The 16,588-nt window shown below is 45.1% G+C and overlaps 1 protein-coding gene across 1 annotated transcript in view; it reads left to right on the top strand.

The window, feature by feature from the left end:
• Nucleotides 1-3,926: 3,926 nt before the first annotated feature.
• MDM4 (MDM4, p53 regulator) overlaps nucleotides 3,927-16,588 on the top strand; it is a 14,596-nt gene continuing 1,934 nt past the window's right edge. Inside the window, 10 exon segments of the mRNA XM_010008303.1 lie at nucleotides 3,927-4,001; nucleotides 7,580-7,654; nucleotides 8,997-9,130; nucleotides 9,888-9,937; nucleotides 13,076-13,137; nucleotides 13,903-13,999; nucleotides 15,348-15,508; nucleotides 15,607-15,624; nucleotides 15,626-15,658; nucleotides 15,966-16,100. Coding sequence (XP_010006605.1) covers nucleotides 3,927-4,001; nucleotides 7,580-7,654; nucleotides 8,997-9,130; nucleotides 9,888-9,937; nucleotides 13,076-13,137; nucleotides 13,903-13,999; nucleotides 15,348-15,508; nucleotides 15,607-15,624; nucleotides 15,626-15,658; nucleotides 15,966-16,100 — 840 coding nt within the window.

Raw genomic sequence — 16,588 nt, 5'->3', positions numbered from 1 at the left:
CCTCCTACCCCTCAGGGGGGTCTGTGGGAAGGGGCCCAGCCCCGAGGGGGGACCCCAGGGTTGTGCCTCTGCAGGGTCTTTTCCTCCCATTTCTGTGCCTCGCCCTGAGAGCAGCTCTGCCTGAAAAAAAACCACCTTCGCGGGGAAAAAAAAAAAAACACCTTAAAAAAATATAAATATAATTTTAAACAACCCCGAGCCCAAGAACCGAGGAAAGCGGGTGTCAAGTAGCATCTTAGTTGTGCTGGGAGCACAGCAATTACGCAATAATCGCCGACAAGTCGATGCCTCTCCCTGAAGATCTGAGCCTTTCCCAGCCCCGCCGCCAAACTTCAGCGATTATTCTAATTATAGGTCCCGCTGAGCACTTTTAAGGACATCTGACTGTTGTCTGACAGCTCGTGGCTTGCAGTTCGCTGGTGCTTATACCATCTGCTCCAGCAGTAAAAGGAGACACAAAACGTTCCTACATGATTGCATCTTTTTTCCTAAGGTGTTTTGCATCCCTAATGGTTCTCTCCAGCATTAATAACTTTAGCAGCTTTAGACTAAAAGTTTCAGGGAAATGGGATGTGATGACCACAGAGCTGGCTGGGACTGTGTCATGTCACACCATGATTTTTAACCTGTCACACCATGATTTCTAACCCTAAACCCTGCCATGCTTTTCCAGGGCAGAGCACAACAAGGAATTCTCTTCAGGGAGGGATAACTGGAAGATCCAGTATGTAATGGTGCACACAAAAAGATGGGCTTTAAAAGATGATCCTTAATTTCTGGGCTGACCTGGCATGTCCTGTCTTGGGGTAGAGCAGAATTTAGGGCTTTCATGCTCATGGGGTTAAGAAATGACCTAAACCTACAGCCATCTAAGACTTCCACTCTGCACAGAAGTTAGAAATTGTCTCATTTCCTTAAAAGAAGGAGACTTGAGAACAAAAACTGAACTTCAATTAGAAGTTAGCTTCTACTTTTCAGACACTGCTGCCAAAAAAAGTCTGTGCAGCCTCTGCTTGCTCTCTTCTCTGGATCTGTGAAGATCTTTTAGCTCAAGCCTTTCTTGCTGAAGCCTCCAGAGCTCTGGTCTAGTGGGGCTTTGATCTCTTGAGAACAGGAACTTCTACTCCAAAACCAAACAGTTGACTTGTTCCTGTGCTGTGCATGACCAGATGAAATGTTCAAGTGGAAATAAAGCTGTTCCTTTATGACTCCTCAGTGATTCATGGTTTCCTCTAAATTGTTCCTCTGGTCTACTGGCATTTTCTTATTTCTTACAGCTCCAAAGCTGGGGAGCAGCAGTAGGTTCACTGGTGCTTTGTTCAGTTGGCTGCAGATTAGTTTAGAGTCTTGCAGAGTAAAAGATTGGGCATTAGGTGGGAAAAGAGAGTTGCAGGGAAAGTTAAATAGGGATCAGTGAAGCAAGAAGCTTCTCAGTTCTCAAGGAATTTCCACCTTTTGCCTTCTTGACCAGGCTGTGTAGAGAGGTTGGGAACACATGGGATTTTCTGTCTTGGCAGGGTCATGTCTGGTGCTGCCTTCATCAGTCTGTGGGTATCTGCAGCTTAGACAGTGTTTCACAGCTTGCATGCTGCTGAAGGTGGCATCAGTAATCTCAAGATGAAGTTCTAATTCAGAGAAGTTAGTATCACTAAGAGTCAAACTTACCAAAAATACCCTTTCTCTGTACAGGCTGGAGGCAAAGCCCCAACTTGCCTTTCTCTAACAAAACCAGTACTGAAACAGTTAAAATTATCTAAATTGAGTCTCAACCCAGGGGCAGCAGAGCTGCTTTCCAGGAGTGCAGGGTGGGGAGGAAATCCACTTTTCCTCCCCCCCCGATTTGGCCGTTTTTCACACCAATTCAAGCTCTTATCAGAAGCTGATGTGTTCAGTGACTCCCTCTCCCGCCTAGATGAGCTGGAGGCAGGAGCAGTTTTTGAAAGAGCAACTCAGAGCCCAGAGCATCAGCAGCACCAGAGCTCCTGGGGAGGCTTCAGCCAGAGCTGCTCCACGACAGGGATTCACAGGCTTTTCCTGGTAGGAACAAAGGGACTGGGAACACGGAGTAATCCTCTTTAGAGAGGTTCAAGGTTGGGAAGTTTGTCTGCAGCGAGGACAAAGTACAGCTCAGCTTGGGGAGCATAAAACTGGGGGCAGTTTGTGGTGCTGTGTGCTGGGCAGGTAGGAGCCCGAGTTCAAATTTAAGGCACTGATGGCTTGGAAGTGGTTTTAGTTGTTTGAAGTCAATTATTGTGAGTAACTACCTAGATCTGATCACTATCAATGTCATTTACCAAACTTGAATGTTTCATGTGCTTTAATCGGGCTTTTAAAAATATTTAGAGCTGTGCTTGATCTGTGGGAATTGTTTTATTTATGCTTTTGCCTAACTTGAGAGAAATTTAATGCTGTAAGAACCATCAGGAGCCTCTAAAAGAAAGTTTAAGTCCCTCTTAATAGATGGGGCAGGGGAGGGATAGGGTTTGAATTGTTACCAGTAACTTGAACTGATGCTAAAGCTCAGATTTTTGTCATTACTGAGGATTCTGCACTGCCTGTTAGGTAGATTTTCAGCCTGTTTTGTTTACCTCTAAGATGGTTGGTTACATTCCTCAGGCACAAGTCTGATTATTTTGCTAATATTCACTTTTTAATGTACCTAATCATACTGGCTCACATTCTTTATCACTGATGTAATAAATTAATCTACTATAGCTGGAAACTTCCATGACAGACAACTAAGATATTGCTCTGAAAGGTTTTGGCTTCCCATTTTCAAATCTAAACTCCTGCATGGCTTGAGAGTTGACACTTCTTCCAGGTTTAATACAGGAGAATATTTTCCCAGGGTTTCATCTGTGCAGACAAATCCAGGAGCCAGCCTTTCCTTTTCAAATTTATCTCATCCTCTACTCTGAACTTCCCCAAAGTGGCAGTGCCAGGGCTTGTTTCAGCACAAGTACAACCAGATTTTATTGTAATTAGGTCCAGGGACACAGCAATTTTACAGGTAAATTGGTTTAAGCTTTAGTGCTGAGACTAAGAGGTCAAGATTTAAACTCTCCATCACAATCAAGTTGTTGTTTTTTCAGTGGCTGGTTAATTTACACCCTCTTATAATACAAACTTTACAAACCTGTTGTGTGGGGTGGGTGAAACTGGACTGTTCTGTGAACATGAGATCTGTGCCCTGGGTGGGTGCTGAAACTGATGGGCTTTGACAAACTCAAATAGCTGCAGGACTTCCCCTTTTGTTCCTTTCCAGGAAAGGATCATTTCACCTGCACACCCAGAAATGCTCTTAAAACTGTTAATTTAAAGCCTGCATTGAGTCGTTTGGGATAAAGGGCTGCAGCAGCTTTAGCTGGTCTTGGAAAAAGCAGGTGGGGGATGTGTTAATCGTTGCCATCCACCCTGGCTTCTCCTCCTTTTGGGCAATCAAGGGATTGATTCTGCCTTGTGGAGATTTCCATTGTGGTTGGTGGTGACTCATCTTCCCCCCCTCTGACTCAAGCATTTCACCACGATAAGAATTTGCCAGTGGCACGATGGAGATGGCAGGTCCCAAAGTCCCTCACCCTGATGTGCCAACCCCTGGAGATGAGGCATCCTAGGGATGTCACAGCATCTTGGGGGCCCCAGCAGATCTGGCCCAGTTGTTCCCAGTTTTTCTCACAGGGCTGTGTGTCACAGCTGGGGCAGGACAAAGCAGATCAGTTTGGCTGGAGCAGCTGAGGGGCACAGAACCATCAGCCCTGCATGCATATCTTCAAGGGCTGCTTTTTGATGCTAATCTTAAAACACTGGTTTCTTGAAGCTTCTAGGAAGTGGAAGTGGTTAAACTCAAAGACAGGTTTCTCATCTTAACTGGTTCCTGACCCTTCTCATTTCCAGGTTTGTGCTGGGAACAGCTGATCACTGCCACAATGACATCCCCAAGCTCTGCCCAGCATCCAGCAGCTGAGAATGCCTCCAGAATCACACTGGGACAAGTTAACCAGGTAGTTCTTTCTCACACTTCTCCTCACTGAAGCAGTGATTCCTTTCACCAAATCAAAGCTCTCCAGGCACATTTTAGTAAGGAGAATTGAGTGGGGCCTTTATCCTGAGGAGCTGTGGCAGCTCCCACTGTTAGATCAATGATTTATGAACATTTTAAGGGGAAAAAAAGGAATCAAAACTGGCCATACAAGGAATTGTATAATACATACTGGACATCCCCATGTCCCTTTTGGAGTCAACTAAGTATTGAACATGAAGTATTCCCAGTATCAGCTGTTCCTGGAGTGTCCCTGGAACAAGGAGTTGCAGCTGCAGGCCAAGGTCAGTGTGGTTGGAGAGCACATTGACAGCCAGATAAGAGAAGTTTGCAAACAGTAACAGGAGAAATCAGGTCTAAAAATCAGGAAGGTTTCTCTAAGATAGGTGTCCATTCTTCCAGAGCTGCTTCATTGGAAAAAAACATCTCCACAACATGAGGGGATGTGGCAGGAGTGGAAATAAGCTGATGGGAGGTTGAGAGATCCTCCCATTTGAGGCTTAATTGAGAAAGCTTGAAATGGAGCCAAGCCCTGAGCAGAGCTGACGTGTGTGCTTATTTGTTCAGCTCACTCTGCGTGAAAAAATAAGTAAATAGGCTCTGATATTAGTAGCAAAATATTGATTGTCAACACTGTGTCCTTGGCAGTGTGGAATAAACACTTCCAGTGTGGCTGCTGAGTAGCTGAGGGCCCATTTGAAAATGATCAAGCTAACTATGTTGTTGCTTTAATCAGAAAGAGATGTGTGAGGAGTTACTGCAAAATCCACTTGAGAGTGGTCATTACAGAAATGAATGAACACAAACACATAATTTCATCTTATTAAAAACCATGTGCTGATACAAGCACTTCTTTCAGTTGTGCTGATTTCTTTTTTCATGGAATGGTTTGGGTAGAAAGAGACCTTGAAGATAATCTAGTTCCAACCCTTCATGGGCAGGGACACCTCCCACCAGCCCAGGCTGCTCCAAGCCCCATCCAACCTGCCCTTCAACACTGCCAGGGATGGGGCAGCAACAGCTTCTCTGGGCAACCTGTTCCAGCACCCTCACACTACAGAATTTCTTCCTAATGTCTCACCTAAATCTCCCTCTTCCACTTTTAATCCATTACCATTTTTTAATTCTTTTTTTTTCCTAGGGAAAAATAAGCTGTTCTTGAGAAAGAGACTTGGGGCTGGACATAAGCTGTTCTGTTTGAGCTTCAAAATGCATTTAACCAACTATCCTGAGTAAACAGGCAGACCAGGCACAGTCACAAAGGAGATTAATTTTCTACAACATTAGAGAACAGTGGAATAAGCACCTTGAATAAGCTGATGGGAGGTTGAGAGATCCTCCCATTTGAGGCTTAATTGAGAAAGCTTGAAATGGAGCCAAGCCCTGAGCAGAGCTGACGTGTGTGCTTATTTGTTCAGCTCACTCTGCGTGAAAAAATAAGTAAATAGGCTCTGATATTAGTAGCAAAATATTGATTGTCAACACTGTGTCCTTGGCAGTGTGGAATAAACACTTCCAGTGTGGCTGGTGAGGAGCTGAGGGCCCATTTGAAAATGATCAAGCTAACTATGTTGTTGCTTTAATCAGAAAGAGATGTGTGAGGAGTTACTGCAAAATCCACTTGAGAGTGGTCATTACAGAAATGAATGAACACAAACACATAATTTCATCTTATTAAAAACCATGTGCTGATACAAGCACTTCTTTCAGTTGTGCTGATTTCTTTTTTCATGGAATGGTTTGGGTAGAAAGAGACCTTGAAGATAATCTAGTTCCAACCCTTTATGGGCAGGGACACCTCCCACCAGCCCAGGCTGCTCCAAGCCCCATCCAACCTGCCCTTCAACACTGCCAGGGATGGGGCAGCAACAGCTTCTCTGGGCAACCTGTTCCAGCACCTTCACACTACAGAATTTCTTCCTAATGTCTCACCTAAATCTCCCTCTTCCACTTTTAATCCATTACCATTTTTTAATTCTTTTTTTTTCCTAGGGAAAAATAAGCTGTTCTTGAGAAAGAGACTTGGGGCTGGACATAAGCTGTTCTGTTTGAGCTTCAAAATGCATTTAACCAACTATCCTGAGTAAACAGGCAGACCAGGCACAGTCACAAAGGAGATTAATTTTCTACAACATTAGAGAACAGTGGAATAAGCACCTTGCCAAGAGACTAGGTAATAGCTGAGTTAAAAATTACCCTGGGGACAAGCAACCAAAACCTGCTCTCCTTACCTTGTGCAGGAAAAATGGTGCTGCAGCTCTTGAGATGTTCCAAGCAGGCTCTGCTCCTGGGGAAGAGAAGTGGGAGTTGCAATTGGATTTATATAGGCAGAAAAGAGGGGGTGGAGGTGAGAAGCAGGTGAACCTCCTGATACACTGACAGGTGGAGACCCTTAAGAGCTAGCAGAGATGAATGCCTGGAGAGTACAGGTCCAAGTGTAAAGGAATCAGTAAAGGACATGGTGTGCTGAGGACTGGGCTGTCTCTCCTCTGGGAGATTGAAATATCTTGATTTATTAGCACCTGAGAAACAAGGGGAACAGAGGGACAGATTAACTGTGGGAAAAGTGTGTTAGTGTTCAACATGGGACAGAATTGTGCAGCATTCAGAGAGCAGTGAGGGCTTTCTGGCATTGTTAGGGAATACAAAGCATCAGGTCCCAGGGGGGGAACTCTCCTAGGAATTGTTAGGATTCTTGTGGAGTAGAGGAGGAAGCAGTGGAGGAGGAAGCAGCTATTTAAAACTCACTGCTGTTTTATATAGCATCATCTGGCTCATCTGCTACTCAAAGCTGCTTGGTTGTGTGGGGGAAACCCAAGGCAGTTGCATTGTTCCCAAGGTGCTTTATATTTTATATAGTAAAGATTTTGGTTGATGACTGAGATCCACAGAAAACACAAGTTCTGAGCCCTAGTGTTAGTTAATCACACCTTGAGTTTCATGCAGTCTTATGGTCATGTCCCTGTTCCCAGATCCTAAGAAATACACACTCCCCAGGGTCTGTAAGAGCAGACCTGATTTGGTCACTGCACTAACTGGGAAAATCCAGGCCTGCTGCCCTGGAGGCAGCAATCTGAGTGCACAGAACTGCTCATGACTCAGTCCTTTTGGTTAGTCACTGCCTGGGACTCCATACCAAGGGTCTGAGTTTCCAGCCTTCCCTCACAGGATGAATCCCATCAGAGTTGATGGGACAGTGGGAGTAATTCAAGCCTTTAGAGCTGCCTGCCCAAATTTCTGTATCTTGCACTTGAGTCAGAATGACTGTGCTGATTTTTAGGCTTTCTAACTTCTTTTCAAGTGGTTGTCCATGCAGGTTATTCCTAAAAGAGAAGAGCAGCCTGGAGCAGGTTAGCCTGAAGCAATCAGTGTTCCCCAACCACTTCCAACTCTTCCCAGGGGTGTCAGCTCTGGCCTTGGTGTGTGTCTTCCCCAGGGTGACTTGGGCAGCTCTGGTTTCTTAGCAGGGACACACAGCCTGATGGGCTTTCTCTCAGCAGGGAACTGCTCCAAACTCAAACTCTCTGCTTTCTCTTGTAGTTGCGACCCAAACTGTCCCTGCTGAAGATCCTGCAGGCTGCAGGTGCCCAAGGTGAAACCTTCACCCTGAAGGAGGTGAGCTCACTTTCCAGGCACTGTTGCCTGGTCCAGGTTGTTTGGGAAATGGCTCTGAGGGACAAAGGGACTGGCTAGTTATTTATCTGTACTTTGAAGCCCTGTCTGCAATTTAGAACCCCCAGGGCTGTTGGGATTTATCTTGGGAGCCCCCAGAGGAACTGGAATAGGACAAAAAGAACAATATTGATCCTGGAAAATCAACAACCTCTTTAAAGAAAGGAAAAATGGGATATCCACAGTCCTGGGAGACTGCAGGAGATTCTGTTCAATTGTCTTGCTCTCTGCTCAGTGCAGGAAAGCTTTAAACCTGAATACCAGCTCATATTTTTAACTTTCCTTGGAAATGGCTTGTCAGCTAAACCTAAGAGACCCTGTGAATTCATCTTCTTTAAGATTAAAATGCAGCATGTGTACAAAATTTAAGAAAAATGACACTGACTGTGAATTACAAGAGTATCCTGTCTGCAAAGAATTAAATGCAGTGGTTTTTTCATTATGAATGTGTCAAATATTCCTGCAGAGCCCTGTGACTTATTTTGAACACTTATGCATTTAAATAACTTATTTAGCTTCTAAAAATCTTTGCAAAAAACAAATGGAACGGTTTAAATGGGGGGAGCTGAGTATTAAATGCAGGTTACTTGTAGAGATTAACATTTTAACTCAGTTAAGTCAGGTTTTTCTGCAATGAGTGGAGTACTGTTAGCAACTTCTTGGTTCACTGTCATTCAGGAGGGTCATTTTGGTGGGTCATGGGGGCTGGAGCCTGTCTGTGTTGTTCTCTACCCACTTTGCTTTCTCCTCTTCCACTCTGGATCCCTCCTGGTGTCTGTCAGCTCTCAGGGGATGTTTCCTCCACCCTTCTCTGTGATATTAATGCACTTACTTTTGCATCTTGCAGACTGTCTCCTGAGGGACAGCAGTGTAAGTTGTGGTCACTCTTTATTAAGACCTTATTCTTTCACCTGGGGAAACCTTCTGCCTCCTCCCACCTGTTTCCATCTCTTACTCTGAGTTGAGCAGCAGCAGCAGCAACCTCCATCTGCAGCTCTGGGGTTTCCTTTCCATGTGGGGTAGCAGAGTGACTTCTGTTTATCCCTCTTGCACTCCATTTTCCTTCATGTGAGGGGTTGTTACAAACCTTAGAGCAATATGGTAAAGCATAGACTCCCTTAGGTGGGAGGCACCAAGGAATTGCAGGTGTGCACAAAAAGCAGGTACCATTTGACTCACACTCTGTAGGGCAGCAGGAGACAAGTCCCATACAGCAAATTTCCAGGGTTTAGGGTGGTTTGGTCTCAGCTGCAGGTGTGGCTGATGGCATGTGGTGTGTCTACAGGTCATGCATTACCTGGGACAGTACATAATGGTGAAGCAGCTGTATGACAAAAGAGAGCAACACATGGTCTACTGTGGAGGAGATGAGCTGGGAGAGCTGCTGGGACTGGAGAGCTTCTCTGTTAAAGACCCAAGGTAGGAAAAAGGGACCTTTAATGTGTGTTGTGTTGTAGAGGTGGCTGAGACAGGAGGCTCTGGGTGTCACCCCTAATGTTCACTGTGGCATAAACCTGCTTGAATACCAAGTGCCCTGCTCAGTGAAAATGCATCTGAGAAGCTTGAGTTTAGCTCCTTTGTTTTGAAGAGCCAGTTCTGAATTGCCCAGGCAGTGAGCTGCTTTGGTGACATCCTTTCCCCCTTTTATTTCAGCATTTTTGGCCCTTGATCTCAGACTGAAGCTACAATCTGCATCCTTCAGTTCAGTTCTGAGCTAGACTTAGAATCATAGAATATGCTGAGTTGGAAGGGACCCATCAGGATCATCAAGTCCAACTCCTGTCCCTGTGTAGGGCACCCTAAGAATCACACCATGTGCCTGAGAGCACCTTCCAAATGTTTCTTGAACTCAGACAGGCTTGGTGCTGTGACCACTGCCCTGGGGAGCTTGTTCCAGTGCTCAACCACCCTCTCCTGATATCCAACCTCAGCCTCCCCTGGTTCAGCTTCCTGCCATTTCCCCAAGTCCTGTCATTGGTCACAGGAGTGAGGAGATCAGGACCTGCCCCATCTCTTCCCCTCCTGAGGAAGCCATGAGACTCCCAAGTCTCATTTAGAAGTGGCAGAAAAATCCCTGCACTTTCCAGCAGGATAATAAAAGAGAATTTCTGTCGTTGGTGTACAAGGGTAGAGCTTGGTTCTGTGAGGATATTAAGTGTCACCTTCTTCCCCACAGCCCAGTCTATGACATGTTGAAAAGGAACCTGACTTCTGCTGCAATGGCAGGTAGGTTTGTCACAGTATGGGCAAGAATATTCAATGTTATGTTGATGTAACCTGGGTAAGTAATGGTGATAAAGAGAAATGTTTCTGAAGTTGGAACAAACTGCTGATGAAGGCTTTAACCAGGAGTATGTGTCTTTTCTGTGTGTCCACCATCAGCAGCTGTGGTATGAAATAAGTTAGTTGTTTAATTAACCTGCCTGTAACCAATGACCAAACCTCAGAGCAGCAGACACTGTCTGGGAGGACACTGACAGAGCTCCATACTGTGGTTGTACCAAGTATCCCATCCAAATTGTTACTGATTTCTCAGGTTTTTTTCAGTTTCAAACTTGCTGCAACTTCTCTTTCTCATCTTCTTCTAGACTCTCATAGTCTTGAGACTGAATATGAGAGTGCTGGAAACCCAGGCTAGTTCTGCAAGCCAGAGAGGTCTGGACTTTAATGAAACACTTGAACCTTTAAAGGTCACTGTTACTTTCTCAGCTCGTAAGAGAAATCAAATCTATCTACATCAAAAGTCCCTCAGTCCTAAATTAAAATTAATTCTTAAATTCATCTCAGCTGATGGCTTCCTTGCAGCCAGTTCCCATCCTGCAGCTGGTAATCTTAATTTGAAAAAAAACAAAACCAAAACACTTCTGATGAAACCACAAGCATGCAAATCATGAGGGAGCTGCAGCAGGAGAGCTCTGCAGTCTGGTGTTGCACTTCTGGGGTCTCTGAACAGATAATATGGACTCATTTTTTTCATAAGGGCTTGGTCTATTTTTACACATCTACATAAAAGCTCCTGCAAATTTAGAAACTGAGAAAACGTGGCCTTAAACTGCTTAGTCCTCTGCTGTGAGCTGTGTATTGGTGCTTCTGAGGTCCCCCCTCCTTTATTGAGAGAGAAGAACCTTCCTAAGCAGACCTACCCCACAGGTGACCCCACAGTCCTGGTGTGAGTGCTGTTCCCCTCGCTGGGGATGCCCTGGTTCTCCCTGAGGCAGCGTGTGGAGAGCACAGGATCCCAGCAAAACTCTGTCTCATCTGCTGCCCTGTCCCCTGCTGCTGGGTGTGTGTGTGTGTGTGTGTGTGTGTGTGTGTGGTCCTGGCCTGGTGTCACTACCCTTAAACCTGCTAAAGGAAAGGCTGTTCCTGTCAGGAGATGAGCACTTGAGTTAGACCCCCATGTCTGTGTGTGTGTGTGACTGAAATGAGACAAGCTTGGCAGACCAGACCTGTGACAAACACACAGAGTGATGGCTTTGGGTCCTGTTTTGCCTTCATTGCAAGGTAGCAAGAACTAGAGGTGCTTAAAGAGGTCTTCATGTTTTGTAAGAGCTGCTGGTGTTCATTAGCCAAATCAGTGCTCATCAGCACAGCATTTTGCAGATGACCTTGGCCACTTATTTTAAGTACACTTGGAGAAAGAAAAATGACTGCAGAACATCTTGATAGTAAAGACTGAGCTCTTACCTAATGCCCTTCATCAGATGGTGTCCCTGCCTGGCTGGCTTTCACTCTGAATCACAGGAGGTGTGTTGAGGAATACCTCACTTGAAGGGCATTGTGTGTTCAGTTCCTAGTGTGTGTTGGCTGGGAAAAATAAAGCCTTCCAGTAAGTGGAGTGTCTTTTCACACAGTGTTTAAGGCTAATTGGAATTATTTACTGTTAGAAGGGGAAGGCTTCAACTCTTCTAAGAGCCAAAGCAGTTAGGGATGAGCCAAATGGTTTCCAGTTTCCTTCAGGTATTAAATAATCAGTGTCAGAAGCTGTAGGGTGATGGAAGAAAGGAAAGCTGAACTAAAGCAAAGCAGGTGGGATAGAGCCATGTCATTTTGTGGTCCTGTGTTATGGTCCATTTTATGGACCACTTTGTGGTCCACATTTCTGCCTATAGCAGCAGATTTCAGTGCCATGATGTCAGCCAGACTGTTCCTGGCTGCCTGGCATTCAGCAGGGAGTTTCTCTACTCAACTGAAAGGGAAGCAAGCAGGAGCCATCCTTGATTCTCTTTTAAGAGCGGACTTCCTAAGTGCAGCTCACCTATTATGCAGAAAGATTTCTAATTGCTTTTGTTGTTTAGTTTGACCTTTTAATTAACTCTTGGGGCCAGCATAATCACCTGGATTAAATTGTTATGGATGTCTACACAGTTACCCAGGAAAGAGCTTGCTGTGCATGGAATTTTCCCTTCTTTAGTTGTTGTTCTTCACCCCCACACCCTTTCAGAAAGACATTTTTCCTGTCTTACCAGAAGTTGAAAGAGATGGTGTCCTCAGGTATTTGTAAAGATCTTACTCTTCTCTGTTCACCTTCTTCAGCCCTCAGATCTGACCCAGCCTTGAAGTGAGGGTCCCCACGCTCTGCTGCTGCTCTGGGTGTCATCCTCCAAGCAGACCTCTTGTGTCAAGGACCTAGAGATGGTGATAGCAGGACAGCCTGTAGAAAAAGGAATAGTTTCTCACTTTAGGAAGGAGATTCTTACATGCTGTAAGGTTCCATCAAGCTTCATCTCCAAGGAGGCACAGACTCTGCATTCCATAGGCTAATGTCTCTATGTGTGCCTGCCTAGGGAATCCTGGAGTAATGCCTCACTAGGAAGTGGGATGGAATTGTGTTCAGTTGTGGTCCTTGCTCTACAAGAACCATGGGACAGGCTGGAGAGGGTCCAGGGAAGGGCCCCAAGGGTAATCAGAGGACTGGAGGACCTGCCATATGACAAGAGGCTGAGAAAACTGGGTTGCTTCTGGAGAGATTCTGATTGAACACAAGAGGTACATTTTTCCCCATGAGGACAGTCAACGTTGGAATAGTCTCCCAAGGGAAGTGGTGGATTCCCCCACATTGGGCAGTTTGAAGTCTCAGCTGGACAGGGTGCTGAGCCCCCTCACATCAACTAGAGCAGCACCTAGAGAGGTTGAAGCTCACATCAACTAGAGCAGCACCTAGAGAGGTGCTTGATGCTTGAGGTCCCTTCCAACCTGGCATTCTAGGATTCTGTAGTCCTATGCAAGGGCTCTTGTGTCTCCTGAAGGGTTACTTAGAGGTCTGCCAAGCCTGGCTCGTTGGTTGCTTGCTGAGAACCCTCTGTGTCGTGAGAATGGTTATTACCAGGGAAGGTTTTTTCTTTTGTTTTACCTGCCATCCAGATGCTGCAGAGAATCTCGCACAGGAACAGAGCGTCGATAAGCCCAGCCAAGACCAGCTGAAGGTAAACCCACTGCCTGGTGGTTTCTTTTGTTGTACAGAGTGCCCCTTCTCTGTACCTGTGCATGGTGGACTGCCAGAACTTTGTGCTGCTTGGCAACCAGGTCCTCACCTTCCTGAGAAAGTTCTTGGAGTCCACACAGCAGGGACAGAGTGACCCTTCTCTGTTCTCTTCATAACAGAGTGCCAGTCTCTGAGCGTGTTTCTCTGGGGTGTAGCACTTCTAGTCCTCAGTTCCTCCAGCCTGCTCTGTATTTTCCTGCCTTTCTCTCCCTTATCTCATCCCCTCTCTCAGTAGGAATTGCCAGATAATGATGCTTTTGAAAATGTGTGAAGAAGTTTTGTGTTTAATTAGGATTGTTTGCAGAAGCTTTCAGGCAGAATCTGAAACCTAGGAAAAATCTTCTGCACATTCCAACTTGTTTCCAGGTGTGTTTTGGGGGGGTTGGCTGATCTGGGGAGGTGTCTGTTCACCCTGAGGGCCAGAGCATCACAAAGAATAGAGTATTACTGCCTTCAAGATGGCAAGTTTTGGACTTTTGCTGATCTTTAAGATTTTTCCTAGGTTGCCAGAATGTTGTTTGTGCTGATTACAGATGCATTAGCTGCCTGTAAGAATGAATAGTGTGTAGTTTTTGTCCAGAAACTTTCATTTCTCTTCATAACTTCTTGGTCTTTGTACTGCAGCTGGTAACTGGGAATGGAAGTGCTACATCCCCTTGTCCCTATAAGCTCTGCTGGACTAACATCTGGTTTTTCCTTCATGCAGTTTAGCCAGCAAGAAGGTTCTGACACTGGCCTCATGGAGGGGGGAAGCAATGGTTCTGCTTTGTCTACGTCAGAGCAAAAATGTGAGAATGACCAAGGTGAGTCCCAGATTTTCTGCAGTCACACAAGGTGCACAAGCTCTTCTGCTCCTTCTCCAGTGGGCTCCATATGAGCAAAATGCTTTGGGAGACTAATAAAAACCTGTTGTGGGATATAATCTTTAAAAATCATCATTTTATGCTAAAGATTGAGAGAACTGCAGATGTTCACCAAAGGTATTAGATGATGGACCTGTTTTCTAGCTTAGATATTTGGTCTCATAAATAAACAAATGCTTTGAATAAAATGGCAGGTTAAGCCCCAAAAGCACATCTGTCATTAAACAATGCCATGAAAAAGATCTTACAGACCTTGCTGAAGGGTATTTTAAATGCTAAAACTATACTTGTATCTATTTATCTTCCCAAGGGAGTTTCTCCTGTGATTACACACAGCACAGCCTGAGCTGTCTGTAGTCATTACCTGCAAACCAATCAGAGAACTGAATAACAAGGGAATTATTTTTCTTTTCCTATCCAGCTTAAGTGTAATATAGCTCCTTCATATCTAGACATTTCCTTTGTTTTCATGTCTGGAGATTTCTTGCTGGTTCACTCACATGGATTGCTGATGTTACAGAAGCAATTTTCCTGGTTTTCTACTTTGTATTCTCATGTCATTCTAATATCAAGGAACTTGTAAAACCAAATATTTCCAAGTGTGGGTATTTCCAGATCAAACAAGAGCAGAAGGTATTTTCCTGGCTGTGTGTACAAAGGAGACAGAAACAGTCCTTGTCTGTGTCTTTGAAGCTCTTGGCACTGAACAGAGATTCAAGGTTATCTGGAAATTCAGGCTGCTCAGTTTAGGACCACAGACTAAACTGCACAGGCTAAAGAGGAGGCTGAAGTGTGGGATTGTGGAGGATGGATTCTTACCTTCCTGTTTCCTATTTTGAGCCTGGTTTTGGAGCTCCCATCACTGGGAATTGGAACCAAATTCAACCCAGTTTTCTGCACCTTAAGTCACTCAAGAAATCTCCTCAGTGTTGACTTGGGTAGAAGTCTGAGAGAAGCATTTGTGTCACTGCATTGTCCTGAAGGGGAGGCAAAGCTAAAGAGAGCCTGAACCACTACAGAGACACACTGGGAATACTGGGATGCTTCCCTGACCTCTGATGGCTGTGCAGTGACTGTTGTCAGGTTCACTTGAGGAAACATACAAGTACAGGTGTGCAGTGGATCTGACATCCCAGTACACTCGTACAGACCCCAAAACTCTTGGCAGTAACTGGCTGTATGGAGGAGCAAGAAAGATTTCTGAAATCAAATGGGGCCAAATTGTTCTCTGCTAGTCTCTTAAATGATGTAGGTGTGGCATGACTTAGATTCTACTTGGCTCTTACAGACAAAGACTTAATAGAAAACCTCACTAAAAGCAAGAAGCCTAAGCTGGACCTAGTGTTTGAGGAATGGGATGTAGCTGGTCTTCCATGGTGGTTTTTAGGCAACCTCAGAAGCAATTACAAGTCCAGAAGTAATGGATCAACAGATATTCAGACTAACCAGGTGTGTAGACATTTTAAATAGGTGCACTATATTCTCTTCCTCTCCTCTTTCGGGTTTCAGGTAAATAAAATGTTCTTTCTTTCCCCTTCCCACTCCAGGATTTTCAGCCTCTCCCTTGTGTGTTCCTGTCCCAGCCTTTCACATCAGGTGGTTGGTTCCTCTTAGTGTTCTTCAGTTAACTAGGCACTTTGAAGGCTGTGGTCAGCTCTTGGAGGTCCTTCTGCTCTTGAGCAGTGGTATTTCAGGAGTTGCCCCTCTTCTGGGTTGGGCAAAAAGGGGTGTTTTGTTGAGGATGGAGCTGCCCTTTTCTCTACCAGGCGTGACTGGAAAAGCTGCCCAGGGCTGAGAATCTTAGGAAAAGGGGAGGAGCAGTCACTGTGGCAATGGCTGTGGTGCTGATACTCCTGCTGCTGATCACCTGAGCTCTAAGTGGTCTCTTCTGTTTCTTCTCCAACAGGACATAGACACTGCTGTTGTTTCAGATACTACTGATGACTTGTGGTTCCTTAACGAGTGTCCAGCAGACCAGTGCAGTGCTGCAGCCAAGGGGGAAAGAGATGACTGTCAGGAGCTGAAAGAGGCTGACAAAAAGGTACCTCTTCAAACAGCCATGGTGCAGGTGTCCCACAGGTTGGCCTTGTGTGATCTCATGGTGCTGTGCTGATTCTGGAGGAGCTAGATCTGTAACCATCTCAGTTGATGCTGTGTGAGTGTTCAGTGCTAGACAGGCTGGCCTGAGTCTGCTCCCTGAGGGGGCAGTAGGATGATTGATCACAACAGTAATTAATCAAATGTGTGTTAAAAGGACTGAGTTCATTATTTCTTCCATGAACATAAGTAGAGCTGCTCAGGTGTGTTTGTAAGATTCTCATGTCCCTCAAAGAGGTGTGAATTGAGCAGAGGGACATTGCCAAGTGATAGTTACTGACAACAGCACAGATTGTCCAGAAAATGGCTTTTCATTCGGTTCCAGAAATAGCTTAATTATCATGGTGATTATATACTCAGTTTTGGTGTACAGTGCCAGGCATATCGTAAATACAGATTATTGCAGCCCTCTAATATCATTTCCACTCTTTC

Source organism: Chaetura pelagica, unplaced genomic scaffold, assembly GCF_000747805.2.
Source record: "Chaetura pelagica isolate M959 unplaced genomic scaffold, ChaPel_1.0 scaffold152, whole genome shotgun sequence".
NCBI classification, from domain to species: Eukaryota; Metazoa; Chordata; class Aves; order Apodiformes; family Apodidae; genus Chaetura; species Chaetura pelagica.
Note: the sequence above shows the minus strand (reverse complement) of the source record. Positions and strands in the feature narration are given on the sequence as shown.